This window comes from Capra hircus, chromosome 24 (genome assembly GCF_001704415.2).
Source record: "Capra hircus breed San Clemente chromosome 24, ASM170441v1, whole genome shotgun sequence".
NCBI classification, from domain to species: Eukaryota; Metazoa; Chordata; class Mammalia; order Artiodactyla; family Bovidae; genus Capra; species Capra hircus.
In genome coordinates, this window is record NC_030831.1 from 24,780,544 (window position 1) to 24,802,449 (window position 21,906).

At 40.0% G+C, this 21,906-nt stretch overlaps 1 protein-coding gene across 1 annotated transcript in view; it reads left to right on the plus strand.

The window, feature by feature from the left end:
* The window catches only part of KLHL14 (kelch like family member 14), a 111,512-nt gene extending 90,063 nt beyond the window's left edge, over nt 1-21,449 (plus strand). The window contains exons 5-9 of the mRNA XM_018039795.1: nt 5,653-5,731; nt 14,872-15,062; nt 15,144-15,302; nt 18,418-18,575; nt 20,484-21,449. Of these exons, the coding sequence (XP_017895284.1) occupies nt 5,653-5,731; nt 14,872-15,062; nt 15,144-15,302; nt 18,418-18,575; nt 20,484-20,624 (728 nt within the window). The 3' untranslated portion in view covers nt 20,625-21,449. The remainder of the gene's footprint in view (nt 1-5,652; nt 5,732-14,871; nt 15,063-15,143; nt 15,303-18,417; nt 18,576-20,483) is intronic.

Consider the following 21,906-nt stretch of genomic DNA (forward strand, 5'->3'; position numbering starts at 1 on the left):
TCTTCTCTAACTTCTCTTTGCAATGACGGATTCCATATGTTACCAAAAACAAACAAACAAACAAACAAACAAAAAAGCCCTGGTAGATATATAATTCACTGTGAACTCTCCTGTTTAACCTCTTCTTCCCTGGAAGTGATTTGAACAGAATGGAAAGAGTATGCAGCCAGTAGGTTTATCTAAGGAAGAACGTGCAGAATTGTTTTTTGAAAGCCAGATGAAAATTAACACATGACGAGGGAAGGCTGGAAAGTCTTGTTCCTGATGACGTTAGTGATGGACTGCTCTGTAATATTCTAATATACATGCCTATATTCTGTCGTGCCCCAACTTACAGAGAACCAATTTACATTTGTCACTTACCAATATTAACCCCACCCCACCCCCAGAAAAACTGCCCGTGGGAAATTTCCTTTCCTTTCTTCTTCCTTCCCCTCTACCACTGGCTAAAAACCGCCACTCCTTGCTCCCGCTTTATCTATCACTCAAGTGATCGACAACAGTCGTGTCTGGTGACCGGACATCATAAGAAACAAAGAGAAAGAGAAATGGAAGGGTTACAAGAAAATGGAAAAGACGAGAAGAAACTAAGGAAGTGAAGAGTAATCCAGAATTCCATTGCCTGTGGCCACCCCCTCAGGCATCTAAGCAGGGTCAGTGAAGGGCACAAGGAGGAAATCACTGTCTTCATTTTATCTCCCTTTCCTTACGCTACCTCACTCATTCCTTCTGAGATTTATTATCCCCTCTGCACATCCTTTGCCAACTTCAGAACATCTTTCTTCTTTTTATCTCCTCATCCTTCATCCTGGCCTCTTTTCCATACCACCGACTTTGCCTCTGAAAACTCTTTCTTCAGTTCCCATCAAAATCACACGAGTGGTTAGCTCAGCCTTTTCTCTGAGTGACAGTCACTACCATTTACCACCAATAAGCAAAGCCGATTGCTGATTTCTACCACCAGTGCTCAGCATGTGCAGGTCCTACGCCCCATTGTCTTCCTCCAAATGGAAATTCTAAACCAAGCATCACAGAGAAACATTCTTATTCGTGGTGATTGTGTTCTACATTCCTCTTAAAAACATTCATCTTTGGATATATTTGGGAATTAATCTTGGAACATGACTATCAAGAATGACTTTTTCTACAGGGAAATGATTGTAAATTCTACAAAAACGTGATTACAGACCGACTCTAGACATAATCCTTCCTTGATTTGGAGGCTCCCTTTGTGAAATCCAAGTCTTTGGAGCCATACTTACTTCTGGCATGCTTAGCTCTTTCTGTAATCCCCAACTCTTTCTGTAATCCCCAAATAAACTTTGATTTACCACCCAACCAGGCGATCCAAACCCTCCCATGCAATCCTTGGAGCTCATGATTGCACATCAACAATATCCCTGTAATCCTTAAAGTGAAAGTGAAAGTGAAGTCGCTCAGTCGTGTCCGACTCTTTGCGACCCGTGGACTGTAGCCCAACATGCTCCTCCGTCCATGGGATTCTCCAGGCAAGAATAGTGGAGTGGGTTGCCATTTCCTTTTCCAGGGGATCTTGCCGACCCAGGGATTGAACCCAGGTCTCCCACATTGCAGGCAGACGCTTTAACCTCTGCACCACCAGGGAAGCCCCTATAATCCTTAAACTCTCCCCTAAACTCTCCCCTAAACTCTCCCCTAAATGTCCCTTCAGCTTCTTTTCTAATCAAAGTCTGACTGTTCTCTGAGAGGACTGTTAGCCCAGCCACTTTCTCCAGTGGGGACTGTGTTCTGTGTCCTTTGCCCTTATGCTTCATATTATTGGAGGCAGGTAGCTTTTCTGTTTCTTTATTCACTCTCGCATGCTTTAAACTCACCACTTTAAAGGGTGTCTTCAGATTTTACTTCCTGCTGCCCTTGCATGTAGCAGCTCCCCAGTATTATCATGGAAATGCCACCTCCTTCACTTTTTCATTGTCCATCATCCTTTCATGTCCATGCATGCTAAGTCACTTCAGTCATGTCCAACTCTTTGTGACCCCATGGACTGTAGCCCGCCAGGCTCCTCTGTCCATGGAATTCTCCAGGCAGGAATACTGGAATGGGTAGCCATTCCCTTCTCCAGGGGATCTTCCCAACCCAGGGATCAAACCCAGGTCTCCTGCATGGCAGGCAGATTCTTTACCATCTGAGCCACCAGGGAAGCTCCTCGTGCCCATAATTCCCTCCTCACTGAGCTTATAGTCCATTGCCCATCCTAATAGTCACATTAGTTCACAAACCTGCAGCCCTTGTGTCCATCTCTCCTATTATTCTTGCCTGGTTCAGCACAATTCTTTCCATCTCTCTTCTCCCCTTGAGCCACTAAATGGAGACATAGAAAATCATATGGCCATGCTGGCTACTAGCCAACACTACTAAATTTCCCTGGTCAATATGCTCTTCCACCCTCTGGGTTAATTGTTTCACACCTTCTCTTCCCTCAGATACTTCTTTCTCCAAAACCTCCCTCCTCACTCTCAGCTGATAGCCTTGCTTCGTAGTCCAATGAGAATAGAAGCAATCAAACAGTAAAATCTTCATCTTGCTACTACCAAATCCATTGCTACCCAGATTTTTTTTTTTTAAGATTTTTGGATGTGAACTATCTTAAAAGTCTTTACTGGATTTGTTACATTATTGCTTCTATTTTATGTTTTGGTTCTTTGACCTCGAGTCATGTGGGGTCCCAACTCCCCGATCAGGGATCGACCCACCACCCCCTGCATTGGAAGATGAATCTTAACCATGGGACCACCAGAGAAGTCCCACTACCCATATATTTTAGATAAATATGTCCCTCTTATTGGGTTTCCCTGGTGGCTCAGACAGTAAAGAATCAGCCTGCAACGTGGGAGACCTCGGTTCGATCCCTGGGTTGGGAAGATTCCCTGGAGAAAGAAATGGCAACCCACTCCAGTATTCTTGCTTGGATAACACCATGGACAGAGGAGCCTTGTGTCCATGAAGTTGCAAAGAGTCAGACACGACTTAGCACAACACAGCAGCAATCCCTCCTATTATTATTTCTGCTCCAACCTAAAGTCTACTCCTCATTCCCTTTTGCCTCCTCAAGGACTTTGGAATACTTCTGAATTTCAAACCATAACCAACAACCAAATAAAAATTTCTCTTGATGCTGCGTTCCAGCTGTAATATTCAGCTTTTTATGCCGAAAGCCCTAAAAGCTTTGCCTATCCTCTTGCCTCTGCTTTCTTACATCTTAGTCTCCCCTGAGGAGTCCCCACTTAGGCTTTCATCCCCTCCTGTCCGCTGCGTAAACAAGGCTTGTCCTGGTGACTGCCGTGTTTCCAGATCCCGTGGTCACTTCCCCATTCCTCACTCCTCTGTCTGACATGGCTTCCAAACTTCCACCGCTCTTTCCTTCCTACTTCTGACAGTTCCTTTCCTTTGCGGATTTTCCTTCTTCTCCCCCAGAGCTCATTTCCAGGACTCTTTATCTTCCATTTCCGTACCCTCTCACTAAAGATTTTCATCCTGTTCTATGATTTTAAACAATAACTCAGTCTCAGTTAGCCAGTGGCCTATGAGCCACTTTCACTTTGAGATCCCGTAGGATTCTGCAGATTAAGTCCAAAACAAACTTCATGGCTTCTCTCCCTAACCCTCAACTATTCCTGCCTGGTCTTCCCCACCTCAGCAAACTGCATGACCTTCCAACCAGTTGTTGTTGTTATTGTTGTTGTTTTAGTTGCTAAGTCACGTCCCACTCTTTTGCAAACCCATGGGCTACAGCCCGCCAGGCTCTTCTGTCCATGGGATTTCCCAGGCAAGAATGCTGGAGTTGGTTGCCATTTCCTTCCCCAGGGGATAGTCCCAGATCAGTCATGAAACCTACATCTCCTATATTGGCAGGCAGATTCTTTACCACTGAGCCACCAGAGAAGCCCCCCTGACCAGTTACTATGGCTAAAATTCTGGCGATCATCTTTAATTATCACCTTTTCTTACACCAATGTTCAGTCTATCAGAAAATTTTATTGGCTGTGCCCAAACAGTAGATCCCAAGCATGGCCGTATCTTGCATCCACCTTCATTCAAGCCAGCTCTTGCCTTGACTGTTGTGATGGCCTCCTGACAGGTCCCCGACTTCCAGAGCAGCCCTTCTACAGTCTGTCTGTTACACAGCAGCCAGAATGGTCACAGCAAGGAGAAGTGAGGCCATGTTCCTCATTAGCTCAAAACCTTCCAGTGACTTCCTAATGTTCTTAGAAGAAAAGACAAAAATCAGCATCAGGCCGCAAGGCGCACTATGTCCAGACCTTCATATACTTCTGACTTCTGTGCAAGTAGCCCCAGCAGTCTTGCTGGTTTTGAACCCATGGCCAGCCCAGGGAGAGGTTATGCTCACTTCCCCTACTGTCTGAGACTCTAATTCTGCAGATATTTGCATGACTTTCAGAGTGTATCTGTGAACAGGTGTCCATAGTACTGAAACTGAGTTTCCCTTGATCAACTCCTGCTTCATTTTTCTTTATAACATTCATCTTCACTTGATGAATTTACAAGTTTACAAGTTTGTATTTATTTCCTTGTAAGGACTGGAACTTTGTCTTTTTTGTTTACCAATATATTCCCAGGACCTAGAATACATAAGACGCATAGTGGGTGCTCAGTGTGTATTTGTGCAATTAATAATTGTGTGGTGTATTCATGCCTGTGTGAGTGCATGTACACACACACACACATACACACTCCTATCTGTTTATTCCTGCAGTGAATTTTAGTAGCTATATTTCAATGGTTAGTTCCACATATATTAACAAAAAACAGACTTTTAGAGTTAAGACCTCAGGTATTTTAGATTATTATCATCTCAAATGGTACAAAGAAAATGTAACACACTCTTTGCTTGTATTTCTTGCTTTGGTGTCAGTTTGTATGTACAATAAGGTTCATTTTGACACATTGGAGACATTACTATGCTTCTTAGCCTCAACAGAGGAAATAACCTGGTTATTAAATAACCAGCTCTGAGGACTCATGTTTTCACGTTTCAGCAAACGTACCTGCTACAGCAACTGCGTGCTCCCCAAATGCAAAAGCAGAACTTACTTGGCAGATATTGGCTACAACTGATTTCGTATGCAAACTCTTATTGTAGTGAGTGCTATCATTTCCATGGAGACAGAGTGGTCTCTACCACTTCTAGAATTCTTGAATCACTTAAAAAAAATCAAAAAGACTTTAACCAGAGATATCATTCAAGGTAGTCTCTGGAACTGATTATGATTAGATAATAACTTCATGTTTTTAAAACGCAAATACAGAAACACAAAAATTTTACCCTAACTTTGGGATAAAACTAGTTTGATAAACCTATCTGCTTTTATTATTATGGTTGACTTATGTTTATTATTACTTTCACTTCACTGTTTTTATTCTAACTCATCCCCTCCAAACAAAGTAGAGGAGAAAAGAAGAAAAAAGGAGAAAAATATTTAAAGTGGCACATAGATTTTTGTTCTGACTCCTCATTCTCATACCATGGTAGATAGTCCCTCTACTGTCATCTGTTTGTTAAACCAGAGAACAGGGGCATCTTATAAAACCCTATTCAATGTGCAAAACAACAAAGGAATCTAAGTTTTAAGTGTCTCAAATATATCTTTACAGGAAAACACAGTACAAATTTTGTCAGCCGATATGACCCCCGATTTAATAGCTGGATACAACTCCCGCCCATGCAAGAACGGTAAGTGTTTATCTCTTGCGTCTGAAACATTCGTGGCTGCTTTACCTGAAGGAAGGATACTGAATGATTTTCCATAATAAGGTATGCTAAACAAAGCCAATGAATTAAACTGGAGGCAAAATGCAAAACCTGGTCTGGCCAACTCTGATTAACTGCTTCATTAACTCGATGGAGAAAAATAATAGGTCAAGTATTTGTTCCAATGTAGGAAGAAAGAATTTATATAACTTGTCTTCTTTGTTGTTTTTTTTTTCACATTAAAGTTTACTTTTTTATTGAAGTATAGTTGCTGTTTAATATTATATAAGTGTACAATATAAAAAGTCACAATGTTTAAAGGTTACACTCCATTTGTAGTTCTAAAATATTGGCTGTGTTCCCTGTGTTGTGTAATAGATCTTTGTAACTTATTTTACACTTAATTTGTACTTCTTAATACTCTACCCTATCTTGCCCGTCCCCACTTCCCTCTGCCAATTGGTAACCCCTGGTTTGTTCTCTGTATCTGTGAGTCTCCTGCTTTTGTTTTATATCCACTAGTCTGTTGCATTTTTTGGATTCCACACATACGTGATATCATATGGTATTTATCTTTGTCTGACTTATTCCACTTAGCATAATGCCCATCCATGGCTTGTCTTCCTTTTCCATGTTGCACTAGTTTTTTTGACAAGCAGAGCTACAATTTCATGGCTATTCCACTCTTCTCAGTTGTAATTTATTCAAATCTTATCACTGAAATATAGAACACCATTCTCACAATGTATGTATTTTGATGCAGATATTTCAATATTAAAGTTTCCAAGTCTCGCTACCTCAAATTCCTTATGTTTACTTCCTCAAGCATCTCCCCATCAGACGTTTAAAAATAGGTGATTTGCTATCTAATGAAAAGTCAGTTTTGCAAGGTGTCCTCTCGTTTTTAATGTATGCAGTGTTTATCTCACCAAAGTTTTCTAACATCAAAGGACAATAAGGCAACTATGTTTGTACACATTCAGTTCTCCTGACTATTAGGCAGGAAGCCATGTCTTAATATATACATGCAAATTCACATACTAAATCTTGAACACTTGGTTCTTTTCAAATAATATCTGAACATCCTCATGAGCAAATTTTCTGATACAATAGTAACAATAAGCTGCAACCTATTTTCTCAGTTTAACTAAGAAATGATTTTTGTTCTTATTCCTTCATAGCCTTAACATCTCCTTTTTTAAACATTCAATCAGATTACACTGTCGTTCTGTCAGTAAGTCATGCTCTTTGTAACCCCATGGGCTGGAGCACACCCGGTTCTTCTGTCTTTCACTATCTCCACTCTCTTTGAATTTTCTCAAATTCATGCCCATTGAGTCAATGACGCTATCTAACCATCTCATCCCCTGCCACCTGCTTCTCCTTTTGCCTTCAGTCTTTCCCAGAATCAGAGTCTTTTTCAGTGAGTCAGCTGTTTGCATCAGGTGGCCAAAGTATTGGAGTTTCAGCTTCAGCATCAGTGCTTCCAATGAATATTCAGGACTGATTTCCTTTAGGATGGACTGGCTTGATCTCCTTGCAGTCCAAGGGACTCTCAGGAGTCTTCTCCAGCACCACAGGTTACACTGAGATCAAGTTAAATCCTTAATCGTGAATTCCAAGTGAAAAAAATTTCAGATCATACCATTCACTCAAAAAAGTACATTACTGCCAAAAGAGAGTAAGAAGCTCTGCTATAAACTTAGTATCTAATGTCCCATTCCATATAAGGATATTGAAACTCTTTCAAGGGACTAAAAGTTATACACTGAAAACGACATTTTCGTCATTTAGTCATTTTAGTCATTTTCTAAGGACCACAGAGAGGAATGCCTAATTCAAAGGTACCTCAAGGGATTATTCTGGCTCAGTTAATATCTTGACAAATTTCTCAATCCTCCTGTTGTGTATACATGTATATATAAAAGCTTCCTGAGAGAAGAGCTTCTTTCCTGGAGAAAGCTTCTTTCTCCAACATACCTAATTTCTCTCTTTTGGGGGTTATTTTCTGGTTGCTATTATTATTAGCTGCATCACTTTAACCTTTGATCCAAACTATTCCAAAAGTTTTATTTTAAAAAAATTAAATATACATCAAAACATGTTTGAGATGTCAGCATCTCATCACCATGGTCTCCTTTGCTGGGGGCTGTTCACCACAATAATTAACCTTCATGCCTTGGGTTTGGGAGGCATAACTCACGTCGCGGTCAATTATCTCACTGTAGAGCCCCTAAGGATGAGAAGTATTGCTGCAAAACCTAATTAGTAATTTTTTTAAATGTGCATTGTTTACTTGATATTCTATAATGACTTCCTCGGAGGCACTATAGCCTATCAGGGCAGGGTCCTACTTAGACAATTTTTAGCAGCTCATTGACCTGATAAAAAGACCTGCCATGGTCTGTTGGCGCCCGGCAGCCACTGTTGACAGGATGGACTGTTTAACGTTTCTTTCCAAGTCATTATGGTATATCATGTCAGGACCCTAGTAAAAGAAGTTTTTTTTTAGATTTCAAACAATCAACTCGATAGACCAAATAAAGAGCTCCTTCCAGAGCTGAATGGGAAAAGGCAGATCTCGCAAATGCCCAGTCAATCTTCTAGCTCCATATCTCCTATGGGTTGGTTGACCTGGGCAGCAATCCATAACTTCAAATGAAATTCTTCTGTCATTGCCAAGCTTCCATTCACCCGAGCAAGTACAGTTAGCTACCAGTGTGGTTTAATTGGTGATTAAACAAAGAAGGAAAAAAATTGAAAATATATGAGATACTCTTCAGATCAGAAAAGAGATTTCTTGAGATAGTTAATTGAGTTAGCTCTGCATTGTATAGACCATGAATCACCGGAAGTTCCCCACCTCCATCCTTCCCTTGTGTTCGGGTCCTCAGGCCTTTCAGTCATGTCCAGCTCCTTGTGGCCCCATGGATTGTAGCCCGCCAGGCTCCTCTGTCCATGATAGTTTCCCAGCAAGAATACTGAAGTGCGCTGCTAAGCTCTCCTCCAGGATATCTTCCTGACCCAGGGGTTGAACCTGTGTCTCCTGTATCTCCTACGTTGCAGGAGGGTTCTTTACTGCTGAGCCACCTGGGAATCCCCCTCATACCCTCAGCTGCTGCCAAACTGCTGAGAAGTTGTTACTATGCTGAGAAGTAACCAAACTGATTAAGAATAATGGAAACACATTGAAAGTCACCTCTAGGGTCACCCACTCTTACAGAGCTGGCTGGGCAAATTCCTCAGATATCTTGCTTAATCAGAGCTTCCAAAAGAGTATAATGAAAGGGCAGCACACCCTCCCAGTTCATCAAGGAAATGGGCACATGACCTCCAGGCTTACTCAGCCATAGGTCAACTCATGAATTGTATGTCTGCTACCTATGAGGTTGCTGACAGAAGGGGTTAGGAGAAAGTACAAAGATAAATGTAAAGCTCAAGAGTTGTTTTGATCTCCGACTTAGGATTTGATTCTTCAGTAGGAAGAGGGCAAAAATGAACGATTGGATCAATAAAAATGCTTTGGTGATTTCCATTATGTTTCCCCCCCAAAAAAGTAGACATTTTAGGTGTTATTCTTATGGAAATATTACCTGGAGAATCCCAGGGACGGGGGACCCTGGTGGGCTGCCATCTATGGGGTCGCACAGAGTCGGACAAGACTGAAGCGACTTAGCAGTAGCAGCAGCTCTAGGAAACAAAAAAGAAAAAGAAAAAAGAGAGGGCAGGGAGGGAAGGAAGGACAGAGGGAGGGAGGGAGGGAGGAAAACCACTTGGGAAGCACCAATAACAAAGCTTGTTTCAGAGTAAGTGAAAAGAAAGAAGCATGTACATCAAAGAAGTTTCCAAATTTAAATACTGTTTCTAGCAGCCTTACAAGAAGCAATGAGAAACAATATTCTGTTTGACAAAATCTGTTATTTTTAACCTGATGGTAAAAGTCAAAAGTTGAAACAGAAATAGCGCAAGTGTTAGTGGCTCAGTCATGTTGGACTCTGTGACCCCATGGACTAAAGCTCGCCAGGCTCCTCTGTCCACGGGATTCTCCAGACAAAAATACTGGAGTGGGTTGCCACTGCCTACTCCAGGAGATCTTCCCGACTGAGGGATCAAACCCACATCTCCTGTCTCCTGTACTGCAAATGGATTCTTTACCCAGTGAGCCATCAGGGAAACCCTCTCAGTATGACTCTTGAGAATATGAACTGACCACCTTAAGCTTCAAGAAAGGGCTTATAAAAATCTGTACTATACACAGGTTCAAAGTATATTTGTAGAGGGCATCGATAGTCATTTTAAACTTATCTCAATTCATTGACTATCACCTCTGGCATTGGGACAGGAGGTGGAGGGGTGGAGGAGGGAGAGAAAAACAACCTGAAATACAGATAGTGTCATTCCATTAAAAAATCTTCAATAAGCTTCCTTTTGCCCCCAAATAAAGTAGCCTAATTAGGTGTGCTGTTCATGTAGGGAGGAGGGGCAGGAAGCATTCCCAGGAGAGACCTGGTGTGGTAAAATTTCAGCCTCAAGCAAATGTTCACAGTTGCTGATAGACCATTAACTACCCAGTGCTTCTATGATGCATTTCATGAATTCTCACTTTGGGCATGCAAGGGAATAAGTCAGAGACTCAGAACCTTAGCTATTAAAATTTCTACATAAAAATGCACTTTTCGTCAGGAGGTGAAACCTACTGATTTTTTTTCCCCATTCAGAACCTAACAGTGACACTGTGTGGATAAAGCTAGGAGTACACACGGAACATCACATTAGGAATGTCGGGGATAGAAAGACAGCTCTGACAGCTCCCTCGGGTGAAGAGAGGAAGGAAGGAGCAGGATCAGAAAGAGGGAGAAAATTAAACTATAGACAAGGTAAAAGGAGTTCACACTGCCAGACACTGCCAGAAGATCTTTCTCTGATTCTCCACTACCTAAACTTAATTTAATAGAGAGTTTCATGCTTGTTATGACTAGCATTTTTTCTCTTCTAGACCAGAATATAGTAGATATAATACAAAGAAGAACTTAGAATATAATATATTGCAACTAACATGATCCAAATTATGGAATTGGCCCACTAAAGATGGTTTATTAGTAAAATTAGTAACTTAATTGTTTCAGAGGTTCCAAAACTTGTAATAGAGTCATACAGAAGAGGGATATTGACCTACCCTGTGTCCATGATGCAAAAAAATATCTGTTACTTTAGTACAAATTTTCATAGACATGTCAGTCTTTTCAACGAAATATTTTAACTTGAGAAGGTAAAAGCACTAGTAAAGCAACCTTGACCCATCATATTCAATAAGAGAGCAATTGAAATCTGGCTAGAGAAATGGAAGGAACTAGGGGTCTACGTATGTACACTTAATTTTGCTATTGTTTTTAAACCTAATTTTATGTTTAGATGAGTTTTTATGTCTTTATACCAAGAAATTTCAAATTTTTAGGTTTTAAATTCCCTTAATAATCTGATTAAAAATTCCCCTCAAAATCTTTTTCTCCAAACATATGCCTCCAAAAAAATGCACATTCACAACATATATGTACACATATTTATAATATATTGGAGAGGGAAATGGCAACCCACTCCAGTATGGTTGCCTGCGAAATACCATGGACAGAGGAGACTGGTGGACTACAGTCCATGGGGTCACAAAGAGTCAGACATAACTTACAACTAAACAAAAGCATTGTGTGTGTGTGTGTGTGTGTGTGTGTGTGCATATTCACTATATATATATGTATATATATATAATTTTATTTAAAATACTTTTTTACAATTTCAGAGCTTCACATACCCCTCAGAAAACATGGCCCCAGGTTAGCAGCAAACTTTATTTAGTGAAATCTATCTCACCTGTTCTTCATTCTCCTTCATAACAGTCTCTCTTTTTCCATTATTGCTCTCTTCATCATCTTTCTGAGTTTTCTACAGCACACATTTCTGTCAAAACCATCAAGAAAATATAGAAAAAAAATAGCCAAAATACTACTCTCAAATAAACAATGATGCTAACAAGTCCAGAACTATCCAGAAAAACTGAACTTTATATTCCAGCAATCCCATTTTTGCATATACAGTGTATCCAAGGGAACCAAAATCAAGATCTTAAAGAGACACCTGCACTCCCATGTTCATGGCAGCGTTACTCACAAATGCCAAGATGTGGAAACAAACTAAGTGTCTGTTGACAGATAAATAAAGAAAATGTGGTGTATATATAAATATGCAAGTATGTGCTCGTGTCCAACTCTTTGTGATCCCATGGACTGTAGCCCTCCAAGCTCCTCTGCCCATGGAATTTTCCTGGCAAGAATACCGAAGTGGGTTGCAATTTCCTCCTTCAGGGGATCTTCCCAACCTAGGGATCAAACCCATATCTCTTGCATCTCCTGCATTGGCAGGCAGAGTCTTTACCACTGTGCTACCTGGGAAGCTTACACACAGACATATATATATACTGGAATATTATTCTGCCACAGAAAATAAGGAAATTCTGCCATTTACATAACAAACATAGATGAGACTGAAGGTGATTACACTAAGTGAAATAAGCCAGACTGAGAAATACTGTATATCACTTATATATAGACTCATATTTTAAAAGTCAGAGGTAAAGAAATGGAGGTTAAAATGGTGGCTGCCAGGGGATAGGGGTGAGGGAAATAGGGAGAAATTGATGAAAGGATGCAAACTTTCTATTGCAAGATGAGTAAGTTTTGAGGATAAAATTACAGCATGGTAACTATAGTTAATAATATTTATTGTTTACTTGAAATTTGGTAAGAGAGTAGATCTTAAGTGTTCTCACCAAACAAAAATAGAGGATAATATGTGAGCTGAAGAAGTGTTAATTAATTTGATTGTGAAAGTCATTTTACAGTGTATGCATGTACCAAATCATCACACTGTACCCTTTATATTTACTATAGTTTTGTCAATTACACCTCAATAAAACTGGAAAAAAAAACTGAATACATCACCATCTATGACGTATGCCATATGTCTATGGGTTCCCCCGGTGGCTCAGCGGTAAAGAATCCTCCTGCAATGCAGGAGACACAGGAGATGCGAATTTGATCCCTGGGTCAGGAAGATCCCCTGGAGGAGGCAATGGCAACCCACTCCAGTATTCTTGCCAGAAAAATCCACGAACTATAGCCTGGCAGACTACAGTTCATAGGGTGACAAAGAGTTGACATGACCTCACGACTAAGTGTGCATGTATATGGTACTAAAAATTAAAGAATTTAGTCATCACTGAAAACGCTATTAGAAGTTTATATGCAAACATCACAATGGCTGATTTTTTTTTAATTTTTATCCAGACAATGTCAGCTGACAGTTCATGAGAGTGAACAAAATGTTGACACTATGACACGCATATGTCATATGGCCAGGCAATCTGATTCCAGAGTCCTAACTGTTCAAGATGCTATCTACTGCTTCCCAGAGGTCTTGATACTTTATAAGCACAGCTTGGAAAATCTTCAAACAATATAAGTTTTCCTGATTCAAAACCTCTAGGATTTTTTATTTTGCTGTTGACTTTGCCCAAGAGTCTTGGCATCAATTTTTATAAAATTTTATAAATAATTTTAATAAATTTTTATGACAACAATTCATCAAACATAAGTTATGTTCTCTGAGGGGCTTGTGCATACATGCTCAGTTGTATCCAACTCCTTGTGACCCCAAGCATAACCTTGCAGGCTCCTCTGTTCATGAGATTTCCCAGGCAAGAATACTGGAGCAGGTTGCCATTTCCTCCCCCAGGAGATCTTCCCAACCCAGAGATCAAACCTGAGTCTCCTGAGTTTCCTGCATTGGTAGGCAGATTCTTTACCACTGAGCCACCTGGAAAGCCTCTGAAGGGCTTGGCACTTCACAACTATTCTTTTCCAGTATTGACCCACATGTTATCCTTGTGAAGTATATTACCCCAGTAGCATCAATGAGAAAAAAAGAAGCTAAAGTCTTGCTTCAGATTGCAACCTTGTCATCCTAACTCTAACTTCTTGAGTCTTCCTCCAACTTCTTTTCTCCCTCAGCTTTACTAGTTGATTACTAGTTGTTTATTAGTTGTTAAGCTTTACATCTTCCTTTACCATATCTTGCATCCCCACTTTCCATGTCTTCTACCAGAACTCTATTTCAGGTCCTCAATCTCTCACTCCTAGATTGTATTCTCCCTCAGAAAAGCCTTCCTGTCTCCAATCCTTTCCATACAACTGGCATGTCTTTTGCCTTTGAGGGAAGGTGGATAATTTAATAGTCTTTCTTGAAAAGAGATTTTAAAATATCCTATGGCTTTGTAAAGACATCAAAAGCTACACAGATGAAATTCCTAAGAGCAAAATTTCAACACTATATTCAGTCCGAAAAGTTTCTCTACTTGCAGTCATACTGGGGGAAGAAAGAAAAAAAACAGATAATTGAAGAAAAATTTTGATGATGTAGTTCTCTTATAAATTGGGAACAATGACCCTTGAAGGACCATAAAGAAAGTGAATGTCAAGATAATTTATTATTGTTACATTATCTACCTCATTTTTCACTTTGTCTTACTGAGCTGTGATATCTTTACAAGGTACCAAATATCCCAAACATTAGTGAACACTTGAATAGTGTATAAAAGCAAGATAAAAAGAGCTGAAACAAAGAGTTGTCAATTTCTCTTCTACTGTGATTTTAGTGTCAATAATGTTAACCAGAATGGGCATTACAGATAATTACTATTCAAGGTCTCTGATTTAGCAAGGAGTCTTATGTGTAATGTCCAAAGCTCTGTATCCTTTCTGGGGCTTCCCTGATGGTTACGCAGATAACGAATCTGCCTGCAATGCAGAAGACACAGGAGATGAGGGTTCTATCCCTGAGTCAGAAAGACCCCCTGGAGATGGTCATGGCAACCCATTCCAGTATTCTTGCCTGGAGAATTCCATGGACAGAGGAGCCTGGTGGGCTACAGTCCAAAGGGTCACAAAGAGTCAGACACGACTGAGTGACTAAGCTCACACAGCACCCTTTTCTGAAGCAGGATGCCCCCACTTTCCCTGACTGATCGGGCTACTTTGTATTTACAGAGGGTTTTTTTTTTTTTTTCATTGTAGAAGAGCCAGTTTCTATGCATGCCGGTTGGACAAACATTTATACGTGATTGGTGGACGGAATGAAACTGGTTATTTGTCCAGCGTGGAGTGCTATAACCTGGAAACAAATGAATGGCGTTACGTGTCTTCTTTGCCACAGCCTCTGGCGGCTCATGCAGGAGCAGTGCACAATGGGAAAATATACATTTCAGGCAAGTCATTCCTCCACTTTCTGCTACAAAGTTCAGTTCCAAGGCACTTTCTTCACTTGTGTGTCTATGTTTAATTCACAGGCGGTGTACACAATGGAGAGTATGTCCCGTGGCTATATTGCTATGACCCCGTCATGGATGTCTGGGCTCGAAAACAAGATATGAACACAAAACGCGCTATCCACACTTTGGCTGTAATGAATGATCGCTTATATGCAATTGGAGGAAATCATTTGAAAGGTCCTCTTTTTTTAAATCACAATAACATTTGCATCTCATGTTTCTTGCTAAGGGGGTTTCTCGTTAGATAATCATAGTTAACCAAGTATAAAACATGTTGACCAAATAAAATCTACTCTTTGCAAATTAGCAGTACCCTTGGGCAAGCACTTATTTTGGCTCTCCTGCAGATAGGATTATTTTGAAGTTACCACACACATTAAAGAAATGAATAATGATGTCTACAGAAAATAAAAAACAAGAGCATTAATAACTGAAAAGCACAAACAATTGGTTGTAACAATGAATTCAGTAAAATAAATTATCCCTTATCACCAAATTATAGTAATGGATTTTTTCCAGAAAATTGTTTTTGTAATCATCATAAAGAACTTTTTTTTTAAATTTAGAGCTGCACAAAGAAATGAACGTGATTTTTCTTAAAGAAAACAGAATTTCATGTCTAAATTTAGAATTACTTCTTTGAAGAGTTGAATATCAAACCATCTATGATTCTCAACTTCTTTCCATTTGCTTATTTAATAAGTAACAGTATTTTTAGAACCATATATGGCTCTTTTCCCTCCTTATTATGTATATGGCAGCAAGTTTTTTGTAGTTTGTGGGCATGTGTGCAGCACTAAATTTTACAGGAAAGCAAAGAGAGCTGTGATATTGAGAACATTGTGGAATCACTTTGAGCTTCAGTTTTCTCATCTATAAATGAAGAAGCCGGTCAAGTTGGTCTCTAAAATCTCCTCCAGCTCTGACCTTCCATGATTCTTGAAACTGAATGAAATGAAATACAGGCCATCTGGGCATGGTGCATAAGGCCATTCTATGCATTTATTTTCCAATCATATACCCATATATGGGATTTCTCGGTGGTTCAGATGGTAAAGAGTTTGCCTGCAATGTGGGAGACCTGAGTTCGATCCCTGGATCAGAAAGATCCCCTGGAGACGGGAATGGCAACCCACTCCAGTACTCTTGCCTGGAAAATCCCATGGACAGAGGAGCCTGGTGGGCTACAGTCCATGGGGTCACAAAGAGTTGGACATGACTAAGAAACTTCACCTTTGTTCATGCATTTATTTTCCAATTATATACCCTTCTTAAACCACAGGTTAGATATGCACATTTTTTCTGTTATTTAGCAATACATATCTACCCCTAAATGTAATAAGTACTGGATAAATGTAATTTTTAAGTAAGTATTTTCAAGTTCATAATAGTTAAAGCACATTATCACAGGTGTTTACATAATCAGACTGTCAAAAAAAGTAAAAGATTTTGATAGAATTTAATATTCACTTAAGAAAAGCAATAAAGTTTAGTCTGTAAAAGTGTGACTTTTGAAGCCTATTCATTTGGTTTCAATTCTCAGCCTAGCTACAGGCTATGTGACTTATTTAGTTTTAAAATTCCATCTGTTCCTCAGTTTCTCATCTATAAAATGAATATAATGTAGATATATAATGTAGATATATAATATCTATAGGGTGGTTGAGAGGATTAAATGAGTTCCTTCATATAAAACACTTAGAAAAGAACCAGATTATTATAAGCAGTCTATAAAATGCTTGCTTTAACTATTACTATTTTAAAGATTGTTCAGTTCAGTCGCTCAGTTGTGTCTGATTCTTTGCCACCCCATGAACTGCAGCACCCCCGGCCTCCCTGTCCATCACCAACTCCTGGAGTCCACCCAAACCCATGTCCATTGAGTCAGTGATGCCATCCAACCATCTAATCCTCTGTCATCCCCTTCTCCTCCTGCTCTCAATCTTTCCCAACATCAGGGTCTTTTCAAATGAGTCAACTCTTCACATCAGGTGGCCAAAGTATTGGCTTCAGCATCAGTCCTTCCAATGAATATTCAGGACTGATTTCCTTTAGGATGGACTGATTGGATCTCCTTGCAGTCCAAGGGACTCTCAAGAGTCTTCTCCAACACCACAGTTCAAAGGCATCAATTCTTCAGCACTCAGCTTTCTTTATAATCCAACTCTCACATCCATACATGACCACTGGAAAAACCATAGCCTTGACTAGATGGGCCTTTGTTGACAAAGTAATGTCTCTGCTTTTCAATATGCTGTCTAAGTTGGCCATAACTTTCCTTCCAAGGAGTAAGCATCTTTTAATTTCATGGCTGCAATCACCATCTGCACTGATTTTGGAGCCCAGAAAAATAAAATCAGCCACTGTTTCCACTGTTTCCCCATCTATCTGCCATGAAATGATGGGACAAGATGCCATGATCTTCGTTTTCTGAATGTTGAGCTTTAAGCCAACTTTTCACTCTCCTCTTTCACCTTCATCAAGCGGCTCTTTAGTTCTTCTTCACTTTCTGCCATAAGCGGGGTGTCATCTGCATATCTGAGGTTACTGATATTTCTCCTGGGAATCTTGATTCCAGCCAGTGTTTCCTCCAGCCCAGCGTTTCTCATGATGTACTCTGCATATAAGTTAAATAAGCAGGGTGACAATACGCAGCCTTGACATACTCCTTTTCCTATTTGGAACCAGTCTGTTGTTCCACGTCCAGTTCAAACTGTTGCTTCCTGACCTGCATATAGGTTTTTCAAGAGACAGATCAGGTGGTCTGGTATTCCCAGCTCTTTCAGAATTTTCCACAGTTTATTGTGATCCACACAGTCAAAGGCTTTGGCATAGTCAATAAAGCAGAAATATATGTTTTTCTGAAACTCTTGCTTTTTTGATGATCCAGCGGATGTTGCAATTTGATCTCTGGTTCTTCTGCCTTTTCTAAAACCAGCTTGAACATCTGGAATTTCACGGTTCACGTATTGCTAAAGCTTTTTAATAAGATTTAAATAAATCTTTGCTGATACTCCAAGGTAACCTTTGCCAATGACATCTAGCCAGGCATTTTTGCTTTAAATTAATCTGAAACATCAAGAGTCGGGGTTTGGGAGGATTTTTTATTCGTTTGCTTGTTAGGTCTTTCTGACAACTCCTGATTTCACCTGTAAATTTATATATACATCTTCAAAGGTATAGCTGTCTATTTCTTGGCTCTGGTCATTTATTTTTTTTTTAAAAGCCCTAGCCTTTAATTGGAATCCCAAGAGCTTATTCTTTGATGATTCCATTTTGCTATGTCACTTAGGTTTCTCCCATCTCGATGTAATGCTGGTGGAATGCTATGACCCTAAAGGTGACCAGTGGAATATTCTCCAGACACCCATTTTAGAGGGTCGCAGTGGTCCTGGCTGTGCAGTGCTCGATGACAGCATTTACCTGGTGGGAGGCTACAGCTGGAGTATGGTATGTATCTACATTTACCTCCTCATCCTCCTTTTTGCTTGTGCTTACTTTTCATGTCCCTCCAAGTGTGTTACCACCCACACAAATACCTTTTAAGAGTATCATGTTTATATGCACACAGTAAATTACTTTAAGCAGTAAAATAGAATCAGTGTGGTTGCTGTAGATCTGGCTTGCTATCTGGTCAATTGTATCACAAAATGCAGTAGGTCTCTGCTTCTTTCCCATCCTCATGCTTTCCAGCTAAAAGTCGGGCTGAAGTGGTTTTACAGATGTCTGTTAAATCTGTATAGGAGAGTCTGAAAAGTTTCTGACCGGCAAAGCATAGAAAATGGAAAATAATTGTTCAGTTATCCACAAATTCTATTTAGGATTATGTAATTTGCCATTGCTTTCCACTTTGCCCCCCTCTTTACCATAAAAATTTCCAAACGTACACAAAAACTGAGAACTCAGTGGGCCCTCATTAGTGCACCATCCAACTTCGACAGTCAGTGCTTTGCAATACTTTATCCCTCCTCCTTCTAAAAATATTTGGTTGAAGCAGTTTGAAGCAAATTCTGGACATATTATTTCAACCTAAATGCTCCAGTATTTCTTTTAAAAAAACACTTGTTTATATAAACACCCAATAAAATCAACAGTAATTCCTTTATATCCTATCCATTTTCAAGTTTATCCCATTGATCTGGAAAAAAAAATTCTGCTTTTCAAATTGACATGTTCAAATTAGGATTCATAAGGCCTCTCTTATATTTTGCTATTATATCTCATACATCCCCCACGATCTGGAGAATTACACCTGCCCCTCATTCTGTCCCATATCATTGACTTGTTGAAACAGCAAGGCCAGTTATCTTATAGAATACCCAACATTCTGGTACTGGCTAATGATTTCCTTGTGTTGACATTTAAAAACAGTCTCCTGTCTCCATAGTTCCTATAGACTGTTATCGGTTGGGACCTGAGTTCAGCTTTTAAAAAATTTTTTTTTTTATTTATTTTATTAATAGCAATAATATCCAGGAGGGGGGCTATGTAATTCAAATGACATATCAGAAGACACATAAGTCTAATGGTCTACACAGCCACTTTTGAAATGATGACTGTATTTTCCTATATATATATGTTGGTTTTATAAGATTAATTTGGGGTTTTAATAATATTAATTGGCCTCATTTCTTTTGCATCCAACAAGATTGTTATTTAAAGTTTTGAAGAGCCTTAAAAAGTTATAGTCTTGTGGAAGTGAACTGTGTTGACATATATCACTAGATATTCATCTGCGTCCTTGTTTGCTGGCATACATTGCTAGCTGCAAACGTATGTGTGTTTGGAACCGGAAAATCATTATGTTGGTTGGGATTGTTGGGTTTTTTCTTTGCCTATGGTAAAAAACAAGGCTGCTTTGGTTAAGAAAGGGAAATATACAAGCACTAGCTGCTGAGGTTGACAAAGGAAAGAAGATCAAAGACATTTTTTTATTTCTCATGTGGCCCCTTGAAAACAAATAAATCAACGTGTGAAGAAGTTGACAAACCTTCATTTCCAGTTTATTTTAAACTGGTTTTGAACCCTCTGTCTCTGATTTTTTATAGTAGTAAGATAAAAAATGGAAAAGTGAGGTGATAATCTAAAATCCAATTTGCTTCAATTATTTGAATAGTTAAGATAATTACTTCTTTTTCTAAACTTAAATAAGGGACAATTTCCAACTTGGGGTAAGTTATCATAGAATATTTAAGATAAATTTTCCTTTTTTAAAACTTAAACCAGAAGGATAATTTCCAACATGGGCTAAGTTATCATAAAGGATTTGTAAACCATCCCAGTGTAGAGGTGATAAACAAGGTTGCCGTGGCACTTTTCTGAACAGCCTTCCCTAAGGCTCTCTGCTCTCCATTCCAGGGAGCCTACAAGTCATCCACAATATGCTATTGTCCAGAAAAAGGCAGCTGGACAGAACTCGAAGGAGATGTGGCAGAACCGCTGGCAGGGCCAGCCTGTGCAACAGTTATCCTGCCCGCCTGCGTACCTTACAACAAATAACACCAGGAAACCCCGGAACGACACATTCTAGGAAGCAGTGACAAGTGACAGCCCTGTTGTAGCCAGAACAATGCATTCTAATGGTACATCTGCCGAAACCCACTTTAGTGTCTGATGATTTACAAGAAGCTACAAAAGGAAAAGACCTGTTCTTGAATGGAAACTCTGTCTGTAACTCGGATCACATCAAACTTCTGTGGTGACAGACTCTTCCATTTCAGACTGGTTTTAACTTGTCTCAGCTTTACGAAATCCCCCCACGTGGATCTCGACTTTCAACAGGAGAAAGAAAATACGGAGGAGTGCCCCCCGAGAGACCTGAGATCAGTATTGTGCATTGTAGTTTACCTGCATGTGATCTATGTTGAAGTTTTGGGGATATTGTGTTCATGAATGATTCCAAATTTGACCCACCCAAACACTCATACTACATTACAGAAATGGCCACTGATTCTATATTCCTAACCTGGGGCAGCTTCACAGATTCCAGAGGCAACACAGTTATAGAAAATCATGTAAGACTGAAGAGGAATGTTTTTGTTTCCATAGAACTTCATTTTATATACCTTCTGCCCCTTACAGCACCTCGTGGGAACGGAGAAGAAAAAGATATTGGCTCTTGTGGCAACTCCTTTCTGCCCTATCGGTTCCAGGCTAGCCAGAGTCATAAATTCTGTGTCCTCAGTTTTATCCAAAAGATTGAAACAAAATGCACTATTCAGTTTATAGTGGCTGAGGCTTTCTCATTTGGGGCAGCATATAAGGAGCGAACAGGGCCTCCCAGGTGGTGCTAGTAGTAAAGAACCCGCCTGCCAATGCAGGAGGCTTAAGCGACATGAGTTCAGTCCCTGGGTTGGGACGATCCCCTGGAGGAGGGCATGGCAACCCACTCCAGTATTCTGGCCTGGGGAATTCCATGGACAGAGGGGCCTGGCGGGCTGCAGTCCATGGGGCCTCAAAGAGCCTAATGAGCAAACTGTAGCTCCTCAAACAATAGCTCTCCCTCTTCCACACCTTCAGCTCTAGAAAAGACTCTAAATGTGGCTCTAGAAAAGCACCTGATGAACTCTCCTTCCCCTCAACTCATTACATTTCTTTGTTGTCACCAGAGATGTCTGGGCTCAGTGAAGCGAGCCATCACTAGCTGTCTTGAGAAGCACGAGGAATTTAGGAGCAGAAGGTCAGAAAAGCATGAGACAGTATCAGTGTGACCTACAATAGGGAAAAACGAGCAGAAACGTGGATTTGATTTTCAAGCTCTTCAGAGCCGCCACAACAACAA